At 38.2% G+C, this 24,994-nt stretch overlaps 2 protein-coding genes and 1 pseudogene across 2 annotated transcripts; 2 read left to right on the forward strand and 1 right to left on the reverse strand.

The window, feature by feature from the left end:
* The first annotated feature begins 13,429 nt into the window (after positions 1-13,429).
* Positions 13,430-14,300, forward strand: LOC112004629 (acidic endochitinase-like; annotated as a pseudogene).
* Positions 14,301-17,830: 3,530 nt separating this feature from the next.
* Positions 17,831-19,210, forward strand: LOC112004625 (stress response protein NST1-like). Its single transcript, XM_024036865.1, has 2 exons — positions 17,831-18,343; positions 18,428-19,210. Exons 1-2 carry the CDS (start codon positions 17,831-17,833, stop codon positions 19,208-19,210), a joined length of 1,296 nt encoding a protein of 431 aa, XP_023892633.1.
* Positions 19,211-23,449: 4,239 nt separating this feature from the next.
* Positions 23,450-24,736, reverse strand: LOC112033114 (uncharacterized). The gene is made up of 2 exons (XM_065779133.1): positions 24,569-24,736; positions 23,450-24,190 (listed from the first exon to the last, which is right to left on the reverse strand). Exons 1-2 carry the CDS (start codon positions 24,734-24,736, stop codon positions 23,450-23,452), a joined length of 909 nt encoding a protein of 302 aa, XP_065635205.1.
* Between the last annotated feature and the right edge of the window lie 258 nt (positions 24,737-24,994).

The following is a 24,994-nucleotide window of genomic DNA, read 5'->3' on the forward strand; positions in this document are numbered from 1 at the left end:
AGTATTTATCTAACTATTTTGGCTTGGATTAATAACCATTCGAAGCTAACAAGATGTTTTCATTCAAGTAGAAGGGAGACTAGCAACCAAGATATATGGATATATATGTTCAACAACTCTATCTACTTTCTTTTTTCTTCAGATAAAAAGTTTGATAATAAACCCGGATGTGTTATGAGCAACTCTTTGTTTTGGTAAAAAAAATTAAATTGGTAATTAAAGGGCAGTAAAAATACAGTTAAGGAGTGTGCTTTGTGGCCAAGTTGGAAGTAGTTGTGATATACGATAATTATTATTTTTATTCGTTTATATAAATATATATATATATATATCAATATTTATATAAATTTTTTTGGTTGAGAAAAGTGATGTATGATAAATTAAGCAGTCATCTTGCGCCGTGGCTAGTACATTTTCTGGAAGAGCAAATTTCAGGAAGATAGTTTTTAACATAATAATCTGAAAAAATTTCATAGAGTTTCAGAACTGTGTTTGACATAAAAATCATCAGCTATAGGCCATAGACATGCATATGATTCTTGAATTAATGCTGCATGTACACAGATACCATCATCAATTCCAAAAATTAAATAAATAAAATAAAATAAAATTGAACTCTTAACAGCTTAAGTTGATAGAAAGGAGTTATTGATCAGTCATTTCTATGTAAACCAAAACTTCTCCCGTGGTTTGGTTTCATGTGAATGATATACCATCCGCACTTCTCACACTCAAACTTGCAAAGAACAGTGAGTCCTGCACCTTGCGTTGCACTTGAAAGATGAAACTATTAAGTATTAACCCATTTTGAAATCCCAACATCAGTTTGTCCAAATCCATATGTGATACGCTTAGCTTCATCAGGAAAACAACCTTGGCTCTTCTTCCTATACTAGCATGTGTAATGCACAAACTGATCGAGAGTTCCCAAACGACTATCCGGAAGTAATTTGCGGTTCTTCGTGAGCTTTGATCTTCTCCGGTGACAATTAATCTCCTATTAGACTCGGGGTCCTTCTCGCCTAACTTCCATGCAGTCGACTGAACACAGATTGTGGCCGCTGAGAAAGCAACCCTGAAGTCCCTATTCTCCCTAATCACTGTCTCTCCCTCCACGAAAGGTGTGAAGATGACAGGGAGACCTTCTAAGCCTGAAACATTTTCCTGCCCAACATAAAAGGGGCATGAGCCATTTCGATTAATCAAGGTGAAACGACCCCCACTGTCAGTAATAGCAGGATTGATATAGTATTCTACACCACGTTGAAGAGGACGTCCGGCACTGTCAAGCACCGGTGCGGGTGAGGATGATGGTTGAGCTACTGCTGATATGGCCATCACTAGCATTATGCAGCTAAGGCTTCCAATCAATCTCATCGACTTCATTTTCAAGGATTGCTCACAAAAAACTAAGAATTTGCTGTCTGGGGTTTGTAGTTTTTGAACTTGTATAAGGATATTTGGTGTTTTGCCAACGGCCTTGGCATGGTATTTATACTATTTGGTGCGGTGATATGTGGCACGTTATTTAGATCTTGACAGGTTGAGATATGATGAATAAAAAAGTCCATGAAAGCTTATCCTCTTGAGAATTACTTGTACCTTACGGATGTCATTAATAGCATTAAACACGGTAAGGGCCATGACTTTTGCAACCTGCACATGTGAGATCTTGGTCATTTCTGTACAACACAGCGGGCAGAAAGTTGTACTTGTAAGAAGTTGAACCCAAGTACAGGGAAAAAGTCAGAAGCCTTGCCGTACATGCACAGTTTTTCAATTTGGATACATACACCGAGACCACCCTTTTAGAATGTTTGAATTGTCCCTTGGTTACGTATTCACACATTGTATAAGACTTGAAGCCACTAACTATGCATGGACATTTCTTGGTTAGCCTCAAAACATGGTTAAGTTCTAGATAGTCAACTCTTTATTTTAATCTTTATTTTTGGCAAAAATATACTGTTAATCTTTAATATTTACCTATTGGTATTTATTGGTTTATGAAGTTTGAAATAAGTACTATTAATCTATTTGTTAATTACCAAAGTATTTATCAACAACTCTATCTACATTTTTTCTTTAGATAAAAAGTTTGATAATAAACGTGCAATTGAGGATTTGTTATGAGCAACTCTTCGTTTTGGTAAAAAAATTAAATTGGAAATTAAAGGATAGTAGAAATATAGTTAAGGAGCGTGCTTTGGTGACCATGTTGGCTATGAAGCACGGACATGGCTGGGAGGGAGCTACATCGGAGTCCGACGTGGCTCGACACAGGGTGCAGCATCTGACGCGGCTGCCTGCGCGTCAGTGCCGCATCTGAGTTTTTTTTTTTTTTTTTCCTCGGATTCGCACCAACTTGGCTTGATTTGCGCCGACTTGGTTTCAATTCGCGTCGATTCAGCCAAAATCGGGTTGTATCAGCCAATGACCGAAACAGACCGAAACGGTCGAAACAAGCCGAAGTTGGCCTTGAATCATGCCGGAACAGCCGAAATCGGCTTTGAATGAGGTCCAAACATCCTAAATTTGTCATTCTTCAATTTTATTCTGAATATTTGTTGATTCTTTTGTGTTTTCTTTTTTGTTTTGTATTTCTTGCCTTCTTCTTTCTATGTTTTGTGAATCAAGACATAGTAATGTGTTTTCTAAGAATATTTTAATAGTAAAAATATATAAATAATATAAATAATAATTTTTTAATCGCCACACCCGCACCCTAATTTTTCAAAAATTGCCAAGTCCCACACCCGCACCCGCATCCGAATCCAGAAACACATCCCTGCTTCATAGCATGTTGGAAGTAGTGATATATGATAATTATTGTATTATATTATATTATATATATATATATATATATATTTGGTTGAGAAAAGTGATGTATGATAAATTAAGCAGTCTTTATGCCTGGCCAGTATATTTTCTGGAAGGGCAAATTTCAGGAAGATTTGTTTTTAACATAATAATCTGAAAATTTTCAGAGGTACAGAATTGAGTTTGGCATAAAAATCATCAGCTATAGCCATGCATATGATTGTTGAATTAATGCTACATGTACACAGATAGCATCATCAATTCTATATAAACAAAAAAAAACAAAAAAAAAAAAAAAAAAAAAAAAAAAAAAAAACAAAAACAAAAAAAAAAAAAAAAAAAAAAAACAAAAACAAAAACAAAGCTTCCAATTGAAGTAATGAAAATTTTTAAACATTTTCATAAAAGCGTCATTAATTTATCAGTGGCTCTAATAGCTCAATTTTTTTTTTTTTTTTTTTTGAGAGAGAGAGAGAGAGAGAGAAATAGTAGCTCAAGTTGATAGAAAGGAGTTATTCAGTCATTTCTATGTAAACCAACACTTCCCCCGTTGTTTGGTCCCATGTGAATGATATACCATCGACGTACGTAGTTGTAATTTTTAGGGACTCCAGAAAAACAAATTCTGTTATACTATGAATGATATAGGTTCATTTACCAGTTAGCACTAAATTACTAATCAATCACCTTGACTATTAACTATTATATTAGTACAAAGTGTACAACCAAAAACTTTGAAGGGGATCGATGCCCTATTTTTTCAAAAGGTCCTCTTCTCTTGAACACTAATTTCTGAGAAAAAATTACTCTGATCATAAAAGATGGCCTAAAACAAACCATCTTTATCACTCTTATCGTGCATAAGTATAATATAGGTTTTTCATCTATATATCATTGTTCTGATCTACATTTACTTAAAAGCAAGAAAAAATATATATATATATATATAAAAATAAAAATTAAAATTAAAAGAAGTTTAAAACCACAAGAACAACCTGAAAATAAAAGAGCAGTCAGAAATTTACGGGGGAAGTCACTCTCTAGCTACCATAATCGAGCATAATAAGCTGCACGCTGTGCTGATAACTTCACCTTAGGAATGCAAAGAAGCACACAAGAGTGATATTGGTTCCGGCTCGTCTTAGCTCATGATGTGATAGGGAAGAAGAGCCGAACCAGTATCACGCCATGTCTACTTCCCTGGAAATCACTTCTTACATCTTTGTCTTGGTGTTGAGAGAGCTGAAGCCTACCTCTTATTTATAGCACGAACTGTGTAGTGTTCTTGTTACAAAGGACTAATCACAAGGAAGCAGCATATTCTAAGCGTATGCAAAACATTAATTTATCATGATCAATATTTAGGAATCCCACTAGCTAGGTTGTTTCATGTTTATCGATGGCCAGACTAGGAATCTACCTTCTAAAAGCTACACTAAAACTATTCATCTCTCACAATCATATACAATATAATAAAAATTGTGTCGTCTTATGTTGTTGCACTAAGTGAACACCCTCTCATTTTTTTAAAAATCTTTTTTCTCATCCTTTCTCCTTATTATGTCATGTGTGTCACACTTTAAGTATATTACATTAACATAGTTACATTACTTGATTTTTCCAATAGAGATAAATTGGGTTCAAATTTCCCCCTCCCTACTTATTGTAAACAAAATGAAAAAGAAAATATTGTCAGTTTTAGAAGGCCAAAAAAAAAAATACTACTTGTATTAAAAATTTTCCACTAAGTGTTTCTAATTTCCTTTTTAAAAATTTATTATTTATTTTATATTATTTTTATATAATAAAAATTGGTTCTTATACGTTGTACTTACACTATGAGGTTCCATCTAAGTATTACAAATTATATGACTTAATATTTTCATGTGACTCATTATAATATATTAACATTATTATATTTTATTATTCATTATTCAATTTTAATTATTTAATTTGAAATTTTTTTAATTTAATTATGATTCTTAATAATTAAATTATGCATATATACGTAGATGGTAGATATATAATATTATTATGTCTGAGTGCACAAATATAAAATATATGTATTGCATATCATATATTCTTGCTATAATAGTATCCGAGGGAAAAATGGTATAAACACGATAATGAAACTTAAATTGGTCAATGAATTCCAATTCCAAATTTAAAACAAATGCCATGAAAGATGACAAGTAATCCATATTTTTGAAAACCAATTCGTAGGATTATCATATCTTTGTACACTTCTTGAAAAAATATGAAGATAAGTGATGCTAGGAATACTACCATTATACGAGATAGAGCTTACAAAATAAAATGTCACCGATCACAAAAATACATTTCAAACATTCATTTATTAGGTGGTTGAAGTCTATTAATCATATTTATTATCACATCAGTTTATAATTTAATATAATAAAACTTGTAGTACATTTAACATTTTCTTATGAAAATAAGCATACAAAAATAAAGAAGGCTAGAAAGAGAGAGCTTTAATAATTATGATTTTTTTTTCCACTTTTGATTTAGAAAAATATAAACGTTGAATGTTTGCTATATAAATTATAAAAAGTCGATCAATGAGGAAATTAAGATAATAAGCTCCTCAAACATTCAGTTTCAATAGTGTTGTACTGATTAATGATAGTTCTTAAGAAATTTTTAAAATTTTAAAATCATAATACCTTTTTATATGACAAGACAGCAACCTCTCTTGCGATTTTATGAAATGATACTCCTCTTTTGAGGTTTGTATAAATGCAATACTTAATTTTCACTAACATAATATTTTATTTTTTAAAATTCCTATTAATTTATACATACCTAAAAGGGAGGGTGTCATGCATCCACAAATCGCAAGAGAATAGAGTGTCATTTCATTGGGTAAGAATCTTTTCTAAAAATGAAATATTATGTTAGTTTAATCACAGTTTAAAAGAGTATTAGTTTAACCATTGCATTCATACAAAGCTTAATGAGTGAGTATTATTTATACAAATTTTTTGAGGGAATATCATTTTCATAAACATCAAGAGAGGGGGAATGCATGTAATTAATTTACCAAAAGTTTTAATAATATTCATTAGTGATGCACATGTTTAATATCTGAATAACCACAGTACATTCTTAGCGCGATAGTCATTCGGTAGTGGGAAATTGGATTGTTAAAGAATAAAGAGTACTCATATGTCAGTGACTTGTCTAGTCATCTGACTTTGGGTTTTTTTTTTTTTTTTTTTATTTAAATTTTCTTAGTTAAATAAATAGTTAAAGTTATACTATTATATTTATATAAACTAAAAGATGAAACTTAAATATTAATAGTTTTGTCAATCATTACTGACAAGAAAAGAAAGGTGGTATGGAGAAAAAAACACTTTTTCTAATTTTTATATTTTCTTAATATAAGTTATTAAAATTCAAATTTTAAACAAAAATTATTTTAATATTTTAATTAAATTATTTATGATGTCACCGGTTCGATCATCGGTCGGACCCCAGTCCGACAATAAAACCAGTAATTAGATATTTTTTTGGTTCTTTCACAGTACCGGTTTTTAAAACCATGGTCATTCTACAAATATAAGTACTTGTGGAGTGTGATGGGTAAAGGTCAGGGTTCAACTCTCTAGGAAAGAGCTTCACATATATATATATATATATATACTTAGATTATATCAGAATAAAATTTCTATCTTGTATATAATAATAATAATAATAATAATTCTCAAAAGAAAATTATGAATATTAATTATTATAGGAAAATCATGTGTATTTCTGTTTCAAAAAACCTAAACTTTTGGGCATAGCCTCCCTAGCTTAGGAATAATTATCACAGTTTTAGGGTACGTGCTAGAGATACCGTCTCCTAATTTACATGTGGCTTTCCATTAATGTTTCCTAATTGAGCACCGCGAAGGATTAAATGTTAGGTCATGGCCGGTGAATATGCTATATATATATATATATATACAGTCATGGTCCATGGTTATTGAATCTTTGAGTCTTTATAGATTATATTTGCATTCGAAATTTGTGCACTTGATGAAAAGAAGTTGGAAATGGGGTATTATCAATCAATTTATTTGATGGTTTTAATTTCTCGTAAGATCTTGGCAAAGATGCATATATTTTGTAATCTGACCAAATCAATGTGACACTGAGAGGAAATTGGTAAAGTTCAATATATGGAACAAATTCGATTACCTTAAATTAACAGTCGATTGGAGGATTGTTAGATGGAAAAGCTAAAGGTCCCCTTTGTGTATTTTAATTTGAATTAAATATTGGAAATCATGAAAGGGAAAGGCATAAAGTTGAGGATAGCATTAGTGACTCGTAGGTGTCTCAACGTTGTGGCAAGCTAGGTTAAAGTATAGCAATCAAATAATTAAGGAGTGGAGGTTGGGAAATTCAAATTTTAAAATAATAAAAATAAGTTTCATTATTATTTTAATAATTAAAATCTTTGATAGTAGATTTTTCTTGGCTATGATTGCAAATTATTGATTTGTCAACTCAATGAAAATATTGATCAAATGCTGGGTCAATTGAGTAATTATTTAGTATTGTGGTAATAATATTGCTTCATTCTTGTCATAATATATGTTTTACTATTAAAAATATGGTGAGACTGACCAGATAAAAATTATTTGTCCCAACCTACATGCTATACTCTATGTTCCACCAATTGTAACCTATCATTTGTCATTTTTTTTCTTACATTTTTTTTTTTAGATTTCCTTATAAATTAAACAAAGCATAAACGAAAAATAAAAAATAAAAAATCAAACACTTGGCATTTTGTAATTAGTGAAGTATAAAGCAAAACACTCGTAGTGGGATAAATTTTTTTTTTTTTTTTTTTTTTTTTGAGAATCAAGACCAATCTTATTAATCTGCAAGACTGAGAAGATCAGCCATATACAGAGGTTCAACATCTGATGGGACATCTTCCATCCAGACAGACAAAGGTGGAGAAAGAGGTGCTCTTCTCGCAAGAGAGTGAGCTACCTTATTACAGGAATGACTTACATGAGAGAATTTTAAGTCAGAAAAAAATGAAGCTAAGAATAAAATTTCATTTGCTATGTGGCTATACTGAGCAAGAGAATGAGTCCCATTCTTTAGGGTCTGCATCAACACTGCCGAGTCACCCTCCAAAACAACTCTATCAATTCCAATTTCCACTGCCAACTCCAATGCCCTCCTAGCTGCCAAAGTCTCAACCTCAACTACAGAGTAAGGTAGAGAAATCAACTGTGAGAGCGAGGCCATAACCAAACCCTCTGAGTTGCAAATGACCACACCAAGTCCTGCTTTATCCTCCTTCACAAAAACAGCCCCATCAAAGTTAATTTTGTACCATGACAGATCAGGGGCTGTCCACGAACCAACCCGAGTTGCAGCTGCTGCATTACAGGTCTGATGAGGGGCTTGTGCTTCGATCTTCCTCTCCACTGCCTTCTGCAGAAGTTAACTAAAGGTGTAGACAGCTTTTCCTAATCAAAGATTATTTTGTTGATTCCAGAGATCCGAAACCACCCATCCAAATAATTCCGGTTCATTGTTTTTGGCCAGAATCATGCCAAGGAGGTCTGTGAAGCAAATGGCTTGTCTCAAAGAAGCACGGGTCCAGTTTGGTTTCCCTCTCCACATATCTACGAGCTTGGGACAACCATATAACGGTGCAACACATCTTCCTTGTGACACTTACACTGTTCACACCGATCCTCAGTGATTATTCTTCTTCGCATCAGATTGGCTTTAGTAGGTAGGGAGTTTTGACAGGACATCCATAGGAAATTGCGAATTTTTCCAGGAATATCAAGACCCCAAAGCGTTGTCCACAAAGGCTTCATTGTAGCAGTATTAGAGGGGCCGGATTGTTGCTGCAACACCTCATTCTGCGGAAATTTGTATCCTGATTTGACAGAGTAGTCTCCATCAGAGGAAAATGGCCAAATCAAGACATCTTGCTACTGCGATTTACACAGTGGGATTTTCTTGATTAAGTTGGCATCAAACTCATAAAATGAATGATCCAAACTATCATCTTTCTACATCCTTTGGTGTTGATCAATCAAACAGCTCACTCTTGCATCTTCCTGTCCGTGCAAGATTGGCGATATGATCCTGGGATTACTTATCTCAGGAATCCACCTATCACCCCAAATTCTAACTGAATGCCCATCTCCAATCCTCCATTGCGCCCCCTTCCTAATCACCTCCCTGCCACAAATAATGCTCTTCCAAGCATAGGAGGCAGTGCTTGGAGCCTTGGCTTGCATTATGGAGCAATCCGGGAAGAATTTTGGCTTGAACACCCTATAAAATAGAGAATGCTCATCGTGCAATAATCTCCAAGTTTGCTTCGCCAAGAGTGCATCGTTGAACAATGATAAATCCTTAAAGCCCATAACCCCTTGGCTTTTTGGCTTGCACAGTTCCTGCCACTTAATCCAGTGGATTTTGTGGCTGTCTCCTCTTTGACCCCAAAAGAACTTCCGAATAAGTGCCTCAATTTCATGACATAAAGTCACCGGTAGCTTGAAACATGACATTGTATATGTAGGTAGTGCTTGGGCCACTGCTTTAATCAAGATTTCCCTCCCCATCTGTGATAGAAGCTTACCTTCCCATCCTTGTATCCTCTTCCACACCTGTTGTTTAATCTTTGCAAAGCTGTCTTTCTTACTTTTGCCAACAAAAGAAGGTAACCCAAGGTAGTTCTCATATTGATGGATGACTGAGAGACCAAGAGTTTGCTTGATCACATCTTGCATAGCTTGAGGTGTTGATTTACTGAAGAAGAGGTTTGTTTTTTATCTATTTATTTTTTGCCTCGAAGCTCCTTCATAGATCGCCAACAAGTTCAGCAACTTTTGACATTCAGATTCCTTGGCTCTACAAAAAATTAGGCTATCATCCGCAAACAAAAGATGAGTTATTTTAGGCCCGGATCTACAAATAGATACCCCCCGAATCTCATCCTTACTTGCAGCTGAACTAATAATGCCATGTAATCCTTCAGTACACATCAGGAAGAGGTATGGAGATAGGGGATCTCCTTGGCGAAGGCCTCTAGTGGGGATGATGTGTCCGTGGGGTTCCCCGTTGATCAAGACTGAATATGTGGCTGAGGTGATACACTCCATCATGAGGTTAACCCAACAGTCATGAAACCCCATTTTCATCAACACTTGCTTCATATACTCCCACTCAACTCTGTCGTAGGCTTTGCTCATGTCTAGTTTAAGAGCCATAAAGCCTGTCTTGCCAGTGTAGTGATTTCTCATATAATGGAGTGTCTCAAAAGCAACCAATATGTTATCTGTAATCAACCTGTCTGACATGAAAGCACTCTGATGTTCTGAAATAAGCTGTGGCATAATCTTTTTCAATCGGTTAGCCAAAACTTTAGCAAGAATTCTATATAAAACATTGCTCAAACTAATTGGCCTATATTCAGAAATATATTTTGGAGATTTAACTTTAGGAATTAAAGTTATGAATGAATGACCTAGGGAAGGAGGTAATGAACCTGAATTCAAGTACTCCAAAATGGCCTGAACAATGTCTTCCCTAAGCAAGGACCAATAACTTTGGTAAAACAATGGTGGCATGCCATCTACGCCCGGCAATTTAAGTGGCGCCATCTGTTTCAAAGCTTTCTCAATCTCCTCTGAAGTGAAATCAACAATAAGCAAGTCATTCATCTCAACTGTTACCCGTCTTGGAATAGAGTCCAAAACTTCCTCAAAGCCATTCGGATTGCTTGAAGTGAATAATTGCTGATAAAAATTCAGGATGGTGACAGAAATCTGTGTGGGATTAGTGGTCCAGCTAACCATTCATAAAAAAGAGGGAACATTTATTAAATAATTTTCAGGTTAAATTAGCAATATGGTGCTAAATGTAGATCTTAATTAGAAAGCGCACTAAATGACGTTGAGGAAAAAGGGATGTTGAGGAGGGCTGGGCTTGTGTCCAGTGAAAGTTATCACTGGACACGTTGGATTGCGGACACGTGTCCAAATCCTGATGTGTTCAGTGATAACTTTCACTAGACACAAGCTCTTCCCGTTGAGGAGTTCAGTATGTACTACTCCAATATAATTGCTTCTCCAAATCTTCCAATAATATCTTTTTATACGGAAAAACAAATCTCTTATAGGAGGACAATACCATAATCTAAAACATAAATGATGGGTCAAGTTAAAGAAGATTAATGCATAGGATACATCTATAATTTTTTTTTTTTTTTTTTGAGAATGTTAATGCAGAGGATTTAGAGTGATTTGATTGAATAAATTCTAAACTTGATCCTTTAAAATAATTTGAATAAACTATATTTTAATCCCTCTAATTTATAGGCGTGGTTTCAAATTAAATGTGGTACTTTTAAAATTAAGGCTTATACTTAGAAAAAATAAATAAATAAAGTTTCAACCTGAACCATAAGCCCATGACTAGTGACATCTTTAAAAAAATTAAACAAAATGACATCATTTGGTTATTTTAATACATGTGTTTATTGTATGAACAATATTACTTCATGATATGTTTAGCGGAAAAAAAAATTTACTTTATGATATCATTTTATTCAACTATTTTTAATTAACAGCCTCATGTGCGATAGCATTATGGTTTAAATTGAAATGTTTTGGAAAGTGTAGGACTTAATTAATTTGAAAATTTTGAAAATTTTAAAAATGAAACATTTTTTTATTAAAAAAAAAAAACACACAAAACTATAGGGTTAATTTAAAATATAGTATATATATCAAAATTAATAATATTTTGATGTGTTCAGTAATATGCTATAGAGTACTCTGAAGTGCTCAATAATTTTTAAATGCAAGGAAATAAAATAATATCATCCTCAAAAACATTTAGACTCCATAGTCCATAGTCATTTTTTAAATGTGAGATAAAACTTTCTTATATATATATATATATATATATATAAGATAAACTAAATAATCATAATTGGTTCTTGCAGTCAAATGGTGCCTCTCTTCCCTAAAAATGAAATATGAATTGCATTCAAGGCAAGGACAAGGAGGACTTTGAGAGAAGAAAGGCTACCATCCATTGTGTGGATACAAAGGATAAGCTAAACAAAAAGGTACGTATAAGCTAAGTAGTAATTAATCAGATTGGCATCTTCTGGAAGACTACTGGAAATTTGTCTCTTTCATGAAGCATATGCCATTGAAGCTTTACAAACTTCCAAAAAGATAAAGTAATAAATGCAATCGCTTAAGGTCACAAGTAAAAAAAAAAAAGCTCCAAATTTTAATTTAATTAAGTTTAAATATTAGCCATTATTTAAAATAATTTTTTATCAAATAGAAATGTTACATTCACAATATTTTTACAACAAATTCTAAGTAGTAGGATATTAGAGTCTATTACTTATTGATAGCAAAATAAATTATTTCAGTAATAAGGTTAAATTAGAACCAGTAACAACTTAACAATTAAAATTTGTTGTGAAAAATATTATGAATGTAACACATCTATAAAAAAACAATACACAAAAAAAATTCACAACGTTTTCCACAATAATTGAGTTGACAAACTTTTATTAGTTTTTATTTAAGTCCACCACTAATATTATTCTTTTACTTACCACTATCAATCTATCATATCAAAGGTATGAAAGTTTTGTCAAATTTTTGTATTTACAGATTTTCTTTAAAAAAAAAAATCTACATTGTTCATGTTAATTAGTAATAATTTTGCATCTAAAATAAGATAGTAGAATTTAAGTAATATTTTTTTTTAAAGTCATATTTAAATATATTAATTGCCTCAATTTTAGTTTTCGCCTTAGACCCCCAAATGTATCTAGCCGCCTCTGCAAGATTGATGGCTTTAAAGTTTGAAAACCAATTAGACGTAGCTTGTTCTTGAATTTGGGTGACAATATCTGATGGGAATAGGTCCATAATAAATAAAAATGTACTTGTACTGCAACTTATAACCAATTTTTTAGCTACGAGCGTACAGTCCAATTAGTTTTCACCTCTTAATGTTTTTAACGAAAATATTTAAAATTCAAACCCTTCCTGACTCTTTCGTAATATCTATCTTATTTTAAAAATTAAAAAAAAAATTGCAAAGTAAATTTGTTTCCTTAAATAAAATCCTCAAACCATTAAGATTAATATACAAACAAGTCATACAAGCATAATATTTCTTTCAAGCAGAGGCTACACCAGAACATATGTACCCATGCACAAGTTCAACTTTGCTTTTTAACTCTTTCTCTAAGGGAGGGACCAGGTAATTGTCGAAGCTTGATTGATGGGATGTTTGAATTGTTAAATGAACTTTGGGCTAGAATTCGTTAACTGCAAGACACGGCTGTCATACTTTCCTACCCTTATAAACCTTGTGGCATGACCCTACTTCAAATTTTCACATGAAATCCATTTTATAGTTAAGTTTTTTCTTTTTTTTTTCTTTTTTTTTTTTGTGGATTTAATAGTGTACATAATAAAATCAAACTAATTCACAATAAATTTGTACACACTCAACTATTCTTGATAAAAAAAAAAAAAAAAAAAAAAAAAAAAAAAAAACCTAAGAGGATCCCAATATGGCTGCCCATAAACAAGCATCATTCATCTTATTGTCCCTCTTAATCATCTCTTTATGTAAACCCTCACAGGCTGCTGGGATTGCCATATATTGGGCCCAAAACTCCAATGAAGTCTCCTTGGCTGACAATTGTGCTACAAGGAACTACCAATATGTGAACTTAGCTTTCTTAAACAAATTCGGTAATGGTCAAACCCCAATGCTAAAGCTAGCTGGGCACTGTGACCCCAGTGCCAATACTTGTACCCGTTTCAGCTCTGAAATCAAAGCTTGCCAAGGGCAAGGCATCAAAGTCTTCCTTTCACTTGGAGGCTATGACGGAAGCTACACACTTTCTACAGCTGATGATGGAAAGCAAGTAGCAAATTACCTTTGGAAAAACTATCTAGGAGGTGAGTCCTAGGTGATGCAGTTTTGGATGGCATTGATTTTGACATTGAGATTGGTTCAACCCAACACAATGATGAACTTGCTAGGACACTAAAATGGAATTAGCCAACAAAAAAAGGTGTACTTAGCAGCAGCTCCACAATGTCCATTCCCAGATACTCATCTAGACACCGATATCAAAACCGGTTTGTTTGATTATGTTTGGGTTCAATTCTACAACCGTGATTGTCAGTACGCAGGCAATGCTAATAACCTTTTGAATTCATGGAAAACATGGACTACGGTTCAAGCAAAGCAAGTGTTCTTGGGGGTACCATCGGCACCAGAGGCAGCTGAAAATGGTGGATTTATCCCAGCTGATGTGCGCAAAAATCAGGTCCTTCCATCTATTAGGAGACTTCTCCCAAGTATGGAGGGGTTATGATTTGGAACAAAATTTTGATAAGGGGTATAGTGCATCCATAAAGGGTGCAGTCTAAGTCTAAGTCAATGCCTAAACCACTCAATGCCCTCCTGAATAAGCAATGCATGGTAGTATTTTCACTACCTATGGATTGTAACAGAGATTTATGACAATAAAACTTGCTTGCATGTACTTCATTTTGAAAAATATTGAATATAATGTTGCAATTGACACCTATCATATTCAAGTTTGTTTTGAGCCTTTGCATTCTTAAATTGTATGATTTTTCACTCCAAGCAATAGCTTAAAGATTTATGTTGATTTTTTTTGGAAAGTGTAGGGCTTAATTTGAAATTTCTGATAATGTAAGATTTTAAAATATAGTTGTAGGGATTGGGTTTGAGCACTTCTTCTACTGGATGAGTGGACTCAAACCCAACTAAACCAATACAATGAATTTGTAGACAATGGGCCAAAGAGCTATGCTTTAGTGCATGGACAACAGTTAATATAGTGTTCATGACAATCAAACAGAGATAGACTGAGTTTATCTAAGAAAGTTCATCATTGGCACAATCCGAGGAGCTTTGTTCTAGTAAATATTGAATGAGAATGGTTACAGGAGTTCTTAAGATTGTTACAGTGTCATCTCTCTTTTTTTCTTCCCCCCCTTCTCCATGGAGGGTTTCTCCTATTATATTGTCCTCTTTAAATGGTCTTGGCCTTTCACTTATCGATCATCCAAGCCTATACTTGAGTGCCTGTCCCATCAGACACCTTCTCTGCCATCCTGTGAGTTACGGTAACCGAGGTAGCACTGTTCACTGGTCATTTCCTCATTAATGCGACCAGGACGTTAATTGTGGGCATTTAATGCGGAGGTAACAATTTCTCCTTGACATGCTCCTCCATCGTGCTCTCATGGCTAACCCATTGTACTTGTCCTTTTCCTTGGGATGCTCTGGGAGGCTGCCTTTAATGGCATGCTGCTCTTCTCTTCTACGATCTTGGATGGCCGAGGATAGGGTCGTCCTCGACAATGTTTCATGGCTCCTTAGACTTGCTTCTTTCATCCTTGGACATTTCTTCCTCCTCGGCGTGGGCCTTGGGCTTAGTATAAAGTGGGCCGCGGTTGCCAAATTCTTCGACCCCACAATAGTTTATCCAAATAATATTCTGTTGTGTTCAGTATTATGTTATATATAGAATACTCTGTATTGCTGCCATCTTCAATCAATACTTTTTAAATGTAATGTAATAAAATAATATCATCCTTAAAAATTATATAGACTCCATACAGTAATTTTTTTTTAAATGTAAGATAAATTTTACATATATATATATATATATGTAGGGACTCAATTTGGATTGGACCCAGAGTATGAATGGGTTTTCAGCCCAACAAGCCCAAACAATAAATTTTTAGAGCGTGGGTACAAGAACTAGTGCTATTCGATAGGAAAGGTTATATTTATAGCGTAATAAGAGATACTTCACGTTGATTGTATGAGAAAGACTCTCCTCGGCTAGGTTTCAGTGAGCCTTTTTATGAGTTCTATTGTTCTTCCTTTTCTTTTTCTTCCCAGCAGTCCTCCTTAATGTCATCCGCTTCCACTTTATATACTACGTTCCTTCCTCCATTTCCATCGTACACGTGTAGTTCTTATCCTGGGAACTCCTTTCTGTCCCATCCAACACCTACCGGAACCTTTGCTCAGTTGCCATAAAGTTGCTTGGTTACTGTTCAGGTATCACCTCCACATTAATGTGGCCAGAGGGTTAGCTGGAAAGCATTTAATGTGGAGGTGATAGCCTTGGAAGATATTTGTTATCTTTCCCGACTCTTCCTTAGGTCTATATTCAATATCCAGTTCAGATACAATTTTACGGAGTATCCTGGATAAAATGATAGTCACATCTACCTCGAACTGTGGTATCCGAGGTGAGTTTTATCCTCGGACTCGTGAATGTCCTCGGACTGGGCCGTTGGGCCCCAAGCCCACTTCTTATGATTCCTGTGTCCTTTTAAATAATAGGCCCCACAATAGCCCCTCAAAATCTCGCTTTTTGTCATCTCGGGAAAAAAGGAGATTTTGATATCCTGCCCTCACTTATTTCGTAGACTTTCCCTGCCTTCAGAATGCCTTTCTGCTTGCCCAAGGCATGCTCCTAACATTTCGGCGTCAGGAGCACGCCATTATTAAATGATGACGGCTTCCTTGTCCCACACATTCAACGACCTGATGCAAATCTAACGGTGGGGGATCCTTTACATTTATGGGCGGGATTTTTCCCGCTCCCAATTTCTGTGCCCTTATAAAGGGCCTTTCAAATCAAATCTCTCTTCAGTTACAAATCACACTGTCTCAGCGCATATTCATTGAACCTGTCTCTCTCTCATTACTCCACGCTCTCATAAATACTAGGAGCCCGTCCGAGGAGCTCATTTTCCAAACCTGTAAGTTTCCTTAACCCTCCTTAGTTTTCCATCTTCTGCGCCAGTTTTTCTTTACAACTGTTAGGAAATAGGTAGATTCAAGTATCTAGTCGACTCCGAGGAGCAAATAGAAGCATTTAGAGCCAAGTATAGGATTCCCCCAACAGTGGGTATGAGATATGCCTCCACTAAAACGTGGTTACACAATAGGAAAACGAGGGAAGTAGTCATCCCTATGATCGCTTTTATAGAGGGAGGGATGACTATCCCGATGGGTAGTCTAACTAGAAGTTACCTCAGGTTCTTTAGATTATCCCCCACACAGTGCGCCTCGAATATGTTCAGGGTGCTTGGGAGTATAGAGGTCCTAAATGCCCAGTATAATCTAGGTCTGACCAATCACGATGTGAACTGGGTATATAACCTCAATCATTTGAAGGGTCAGGGATATTACCTTAAGTCCAAGTTCCCTGAAGTAAGATTGATCCAGTGCCTCCCTACATCAAACAAGGGTTTGAAAGATGATTTCCTCATTTTTTCCGGGGAGTGGCATGATGGTTTGTCCTGTCCGACGGAAGAGGGACGACCAGGTGGGGTTCTTAGGATGTACGCCCTTTATAAGTTAGATTATATTTTTAATTGAAGCTACTTTTATCTCTGACAAAGTTTTCCTTCCATGTTTTAATGACTTTGCAGACAAGCACGCCACCAGACCGAATTTCAGACTGATTAACAGGGAGAGCTTAGACAGAATCCTATGATCCGAGGTGTATGTGAACCCCTCTGACGGCCAACTGAGAGCAACACATTTAATCCTCCAGTATAAACCAATTTCCAAGGCCTTTCAAGCTCCTAAGTGCGTGATAAGGGCAAAAGATCCTCGGCTCCACCGTATCAGTGTAGCCTTTGAGGGATTCATTGTTCCTGAGGGCGTTCCAATTCCTGAAGGTGTTCCTTTCACTAAGCCATTGTCCAAGGCCACTCCCTCTATAGGAGCTTCATCGTCATGCTTCGTTCCCCGGGAAGTGAAGGAGGAAGAAGAATAAGAAGAAAAAGAAGCAGAAGAAGAAGAAGAAGAAACTTCAGGGGGACTTGTAAAATTGTCAGATTCTGCAGACGAATTTGAATTTTTCAACCAACCTCAATCTCCCGAGGTGACCTCTGAGGAAATGGGCATCCAAAGGAAAAGCCAGAGGAGCTTGAAGGATGTAATCGAAGGCCAACCTAGCAGGGTGGTGGTGGAGAGGTTAGTTCAGCCCAACCTTCCACCTCCTCCTCCTCTTCATCCTCGACCACCTCAACCACCTGTGACCGAGCCCAGTGATCCAAAGAGGAAGAGAGAGCCAAAGGATAAAGAAGTGGTGGACGCTGGGAGGTCTCACACGACCCGTGAAGATGAGGACCAAAGAGTTGCTAAGCAGCAAAAAACTAGCCACGGGTCGCAGCGAGGGGTGGACAAGACGGCCACTCAACCCTCGGAACCTGAGGCCTGGCTCCCAACTCCTATGCTCGGTGGGGAACCTCTAAGGGAGGATGCCTCAATCAGGTACTTCAATGGCGGAATTGGGTGCCAAGTCGCCTCGGCTTTAGAGGAAACCCTTTTTCTCCCCAAGGATATGGCTGAGCTGAGGGCCATCAAGAGAAATGAGGTCTTTCAGAATACCAAGAGATACTTGGGCATGGTATGACGCCCTAATTGTTATATTATTATTGTTTCTTATCATAGACATCTCCCTGTTCTGTATTTCTAACTCCTTCTATTCTAGGCCCTTCAAGCCACTTTCAGGCTGAAGGAGATAACCGATTCTTGCTACCAGCAGATAGATGAGGAGAGGAAGAAAAGGATAGCAGCTGTGCGCACACTCAATGCTGCTGAACAAAACGTTGTGCAGCTGAAGAAAAAGTTAACCGACGAAGAAAACGCTCGGAAAAGTGCTGACTCAGCTTTGGATGGAGCCCAAAGACAGGCCGAAAACCAAAGAAAGCTCTTGCGTGATGCTAATGCCCAGCTGGCAACTTCCAAGGAACAGGTGCTAACTCTACAGAAACAACTGGAGGAAGCCCAGAAACTCAAAGATCAAGCTGAAAAGGCCAAGGCTGAGGCTGAAAAAGAAAGAGACGCAGCCAAGCAGCATGGCTATGACGTGAGCGTTGCTGAGACAGAGGATACTTTTCGGGCTGAGGTGCCCGTTGTGTGCCGAGAATACTGCTCCTTGACCTGGCAAGAAGCTCTCAACCGAGCCGGGGTTGAATCTTCATCAGAGTTAAGAAGACCTGAAAATGTTTATCTCCCCCCAGCTATTCGAGCCCCCAGTCTTTCTACTCACCAAGGAGAGGCATCCTCTACAGCTGCTGAACCAACCAAGGAAGCTCAAACTATGGCTCCTCCTTCAATCAATCAGCAGGAGCAACCTAAAGTGCCTGAAAAGGGGAAGGACCTGTCCTCGGATAAAGGAGCAGAAGGACCTAAGGGTGGAGCAGCTTCTCAAACTTTTGAGCAAGCCTTAGCCTCAACCATCTTGCCTGTTAGAGAAGCTCCTAAGGCGTAGGAAAAAGATGTTCCTCCTGAGGCAACTGGCAAAGCTCCTCCTCATAAGCTTCAAATAAAATTAACCAAATAGTTAATTGTAATTAGATTCCCTTTAGTTTCCCTTTCATTTCATTTTTATTATCTTCCCCTCCCCCCTTTTTTTTAAACCCTTCTAAAGACATTTCTTATTGCAACATGTATTTCTTCAAGATTTATAAGAGATATTGGGGTTTCATTTGTCACTTGTATAATTTCTTGCGTGAATGTTCTTTATTATCTCTATATTTTTTTACATGATCTCGAACTATAAAAGAATGGAAGTTGACATTATAAGGGAGAAACATAACTTTCATACGCTCATGGGGAACCAAAACAGACTATAGCAGTGACCTCCACGGCCCTACAAAGGCTCCCTGTAAATTCCTTAAAAAGTATCCGTATCTAGGATAGCATTCTAGCATTTCACCCAGAGATGTATTGAGCACCTTGAAATGCTTTAAGTGATGCTCATGGCATTTGTTTTGATATGTAACTCTAATTGCACGGACCCCCTTTAGAAGGCATGGATTTCAACTAAGTTTGTTGTCAAAACAATTCGTTATACCTTAATTTCCACTAAGTTGTGGTCCGAGGACCTGACATGACTTAGTTTCTGTTTAATACTTCCATTGATAGTGCATTAATTTCTACTAAGTTGTGGTCCGAGGACCTGACATGACTTAGTTTCTGTTTAATACTTCCATTGATAGTGTATTAATTTCCACTAAGTTGTGGTCCGAGGACCTGACATGACTTAGTTTCTGTTTAATACTTTCATTGATAGTGTATTAATTTTCACTAAGTTGTGGTCCGAGGACCTGACATGACTTAGTCTCTGTTTAATACTTCCATTGATTTCAGAAGCACATATTGCAGAAGCAAGATAAACTATAAGGGAAAGTGAAACATAACTTGTTAATAATAATACCTCTTCAGGTTGCTTACATTCCAGGGATGGAGTATAGTTTTTTCATCTAAATCTTCTAAGTAATAAGCCCATATCCCTGCTACAGATGTAATACGATATGACTCTTCCCAATTAGGCCCCAACTTTCCCCAGGCTGGGTTTTTGGTATTTCCCAAGACCTTCCTCAACACCAAATCTCTTGGAGCTAACGGCCTTAGTCTGACATTTGCATCATAGCCCTGCTTCAGCTTGTGCTGGTAGTATGCTAGTTGAACCATCGCCTTCTCTCGTCGCTCATCTATCAAATCTAGACTTTTTTTCAACAGCTCATCGTTTCCATCCGAGGTCAAAGTACTGGTTCTTAGCATTGGAAAGCCCATTTCAATAGGGATCACGGCCTCAGCTTCGTACGTCATTGAAAATGGGGTCTCCCCTATTGATCGTCGGGGCGTTGTCCTATACGCCCAAAGGATATGTGGAAGTTCCTCCACCCATCTTCCCTTTGCATCATCCAGTCTTTTCTTAAGTCCACCCACTATGACTTTGTTGACAGCCTCGGCCTGTCCATTTCCCTGTGGATAGGCCAGAGTGGAATATCTGTTCTTTATCCCCAAGTCAGAATAATACCTCCTAAAAGCCTTACTGTCAAATTGTAGACCGTTGTCCGAGATGAGAGTTTGAGGAACCCCAAATCGAGTAATGATATTCCTCAAGAGGAATCTCTTGACATCTACATCCCTGATGTTAGCCAGAGGCTCAGCTTCAACCCACTTCGTGAAATAGTCCGTGCCAACTAGCAGGTACTTCTTATTTCCTACTGCCCTAGGGAAAGGGCCAACGATGTCCAAGCCCCACTGAGCGAAAGGCCAAGGACTAGAAAGAGGATTGAGGACTCCTCCTAGCTGATGAATGTTCGGCGCAAACCTTTGGCATTGATCACATTTCCTGACATACTCCTGAGCTTCCTTTTCCATGCCTGGCCACCAGTACCATTGGGTAATCGCCTTGTGAGACAAAGACCTTCCTCCAGTGTGACTACCACAAATTCCTTCATGTAGCTCTTCTAGAAGATCCTCTGATGCTTCAGGGCGTACACAAAGCAGATAAGGCCCAGAATAAGAGCGTTTGTACAACTTCTTATCCTCGGACAGCCAAAAACGAGGAGCCTTCCTTCGTATCTTCTCTGCCTCTGACTTGTCCTCGGGCAGTATATCCTTCTCAAGGAATAGTATTATAGGATCCATCCAGCTACGCGCCAAGCTGATTTGGTTGACTTGAAGCGTTTCCGTCGTTACTTGGGTAGGTGTGCTCAAGTCTTCAACCATTATCATTCGAGGTAAGTTTTGCGCCGAGGAGGTGGCAAAGGTGGCTAAAAAGTCCGCATGGGCATTTCCACTCCTAGGGACATGGGTTATTTCAAAGAATTCAAAGTTGACTTGCATACGCCTAACCTGGCTCAAGTATTCCTGCATTCTTGTGTCTCAAGCTTCCAATTCCCCTCTGACCTGGCCCATGACAAGCCCCGAATCCAAGAAGATTTCCACCGTTTTTTCGCCTAGCTTATTGACCATTACCATCCCCATTAACAAGGCTTCATATTCCGCCCCGTTATTTGTAGCTGAGAACCCCAGCCTTAGAGACTTCTCGATGATTACTTTCTCAAGAGATATCAATACAAGCCCCACTCCTGACCCCCGCTGATTTGTTGCCCCATCCATATACACCTTCCAGGATGAAATAGGTTGCGCGGAGATAAGGCCAACTGATTTTTCATCCATGCCACTTGGGCTTGCCTCTATTTCTTCAGGACCTTCAACAAACTCGACCACTAGATCGGCGAGCACTTGACCCTTCACAGAGGTACGGGGCATATACTTGACATCAAAAGCCCCCAGTATTGTGCCTCACTTGGCAACCCTGCCAGTATAGTCTGCACTTCGAAGTACTGATTTGATTGTATACTGAGTTAGGACGACCACCATATGTGCCTGAAAATAATGGGAAAGTTTTCTTGTAGCGTGCATCACTGCCAAAATAGCCTTTTCCAAGGGCAGGTAACGTACTTCGGCCCCATGAAGCGACTTACTCACATAGTAGACTGGCCGCTGTACTCCATTATCCACTCGTATCAAAACGAAACTAATCGCATAAGTGGTGATCGCCAGGTAGGAAAAAAGAACATCGTCTTCCTCAGGGCTAGACATGATGGGTGGCCGAGATAAATACTCTTTCAGCTACTGAAATGCTGGGCGCACTCCTCAGTCCATTCGTATCCCTTCCACTTGTGGTGCAGCAAGAAAAAAGGCCTGCACCTATCTGCCGATCTGGATATGAATCTGTTCAATGCGGCAGTCATCCCGGTCAGCCTCTGGACCTCCTTGGGATTTCGAGGTGGTTGCAAGCTAGTTATGGCTCTAATTTGATTAGGATTCACCTCAATTCCCCGATGAGTCACCATGTAACCCAAGAACTTCCCTGAACTTACCCCAAATGAGCACTTGGATGCGTTCAATCGCAATATATGCCTCCTTAAAATCTCAAAAGTATTGTTAAGGTCTGTCACATGCTCGGCTACTACCTTACTCTTTACGACCATATCATCAATATAGATCTTAATGTTTCTGCCCAACTGCGGCTCAAACATCTTCGTCATCATTCTCTGATAAGTAGACCCCGCGTTCTTCACACCAAAGGGCATTACCTTATAGTGATAATTTCCAGTGGGAGTGAGAAAAGTGGTCTTCTCCTGATCGTCTAATGCCAGTGGGATCTGATGATAACCTTGAAAGGCGTTCAGGAAGCTCATCCGAGGATGTCCCACTGTTGCATCTACCAACTGATCTATACGGGGCATAGGAAAATGGTCCTTTGGGCACGCTCTGTTAAGGTCTGTAAAATCAACACATACACGCCATTTTCCATTTTTCTTCTTCACTACGACTGTATTGGCTAACCACTGAGGGTAAAACACCTCCTTAATAGCCCCTGCCAGCTTGAGCTTGGTCACCTCGTCTTTGATAGCCTCAGCATGTACCCTGGAAGGACGCCGAAGTTGCTATTTCTTCGGAATAATCGAGGGATTCACGTTCAAATGAACTCCAGATCCACCCCCGGGGCTTCATAGGCGCTCCATGCAAACACATCAACGTTTCTCCTGAGAACCTCAACCAACTGCTCCTTCTCTGACAAAGGTAACTGTGCCCCAACCTGAAAGTACTTCTTTGGATCATCACCGACACTCACCCTTTCCAAATCTTCACACTTCATTTCCTCGGCGGAAGCACCGAAATGGGCTCCCTGAGTCCTTGATTGCTATAAATCACCCTCAGCTGTGGTCGAAGTACTTATCTCTGGCCGATGTTGAATGGCCATTATCATGCACTGCCTAGCCATAGTCTGATTTCCCAAAATTTCTGAGACCTCGCCTCCCGAGGGATATTTTACTTTCTGATGAAGAGTGGAAGAAACGGCCCCTAAGGCATGCAACCAGGGTCTACCCAAAATAGCCGTATACGGAGAAAAAGCATCCACCACAATAAAATCCACCTCCACCACATCTGAACCAGTCTGCACAAGTAATCTAACCATCCCCACCGGAACGACCGATTTGCCCTCGAAGCCCACCAGTGGGGAACTATATGTTGTCAAATCTTCAGGTTTCAAATTCAGCCCCCTGAATAAATCAAGATACATCACCTCGGCTGCACTCCCCTCGTCAACCATCACCCTTCTCACGTCGTACCCTCCGATCCTAATCGTAACCACCAAAGCATCATCATGTGGTTGTATGGTTCCTCTCTTATCTTCTTCTGAGAAGCCTAACACCAGCGAGGTGCCCGGTCTGGCTCTCTTTGGCCTCGAACTAGAGCCCTCCTCCAAGCACTGAGACACAGACATTACCCTGGAAGGGTAAGACCCAGTTCTCCCTGGGACAGCAAATATAACGTTTATCGTGCCCAAAGGGGGTCCTGAAGAAGCATTCCCCTGAAATGCTGAGCCTGCCTGGCCTCCTCGGCTGCCGGAATAATGTAGAAGTTCAGTCAACTTCCCTTCCTAAACCAGCTATTCCAAGTGGTCCCACAAGTTTTTACAATCTTCGGTAGTATGTCCATGATCCTGATGGTACTGGCAATAAAGGTTCCGATTACGCTTCACAGGATCCCCCGCCATCCTATTGGGCCATCTAAAGAATGGCTCGTCCTTTATCTTCTCCAGAACTCACTGCACTGGTTCTCGGAACACAGCACTAACCGCCTGGGATTTGGCAGATCCTGATTGTCCCCCAAAGTCCCTCCGAGGTCAGTTGTTATTGTACCGGTCCGACCTGAAATCCCTCCTCTCCTAAGTTACTGCCTTGGACTTTCCTCTACCCTGTATCTAATCCTCCTCTACTCTTCTATACTTGTCTATCCGATCCATAAGCTGACGTACGCTTGTAACAGATTTGCCAGTCAGAGACTTCCTCAGACCATGCTCGGTTGGAAGACCTTCCTTAAAGGTGTTCATGGCCACATCATCATGAGCTCCATCTACTTCGTTGAACATTTCCCAATATCTGTCCGAGTAGGCCTTCAGGGTTTCCCCCTCCCCCATAGACATGGATAGTAACGATCCTAAGGGTTGAACAACCCTCCTATATGTGATAAAACGGGCACCAAGCCTAGGTGAGTTTCTCAAAAGAGTCAATAGTATTAGTTCTCAAGCCATTAAACCATCTCATTGCCACTGGGCCCAGGCTAGATGGAAAAACCTTGCACTTTAAGGCCTCATCCCTAGCATGAATAGCCATTCTCTGACCGTAGTGGCTAACATGTTCTACTGGGTCTGTTCCACCATTATAAATGGTGAACATAGGCT

The sequence above is a fragment of the Quercus suber genome, unplaced genomic scaffold (assembly GCF_002906115.3).
Source record: "Quercus suber isolate HL8 unplaced genomic scaffold, Cork oak 2.0 scaffold_199, whole genome shotgun sequence".
In the NCBI taxonomy this organism is placed as follows: Eukaryota; Viridiplantae; Streptophyta; class Magnoliopsida; order Fagales; family Fagaceae; genus Quercus; species Quercus suber.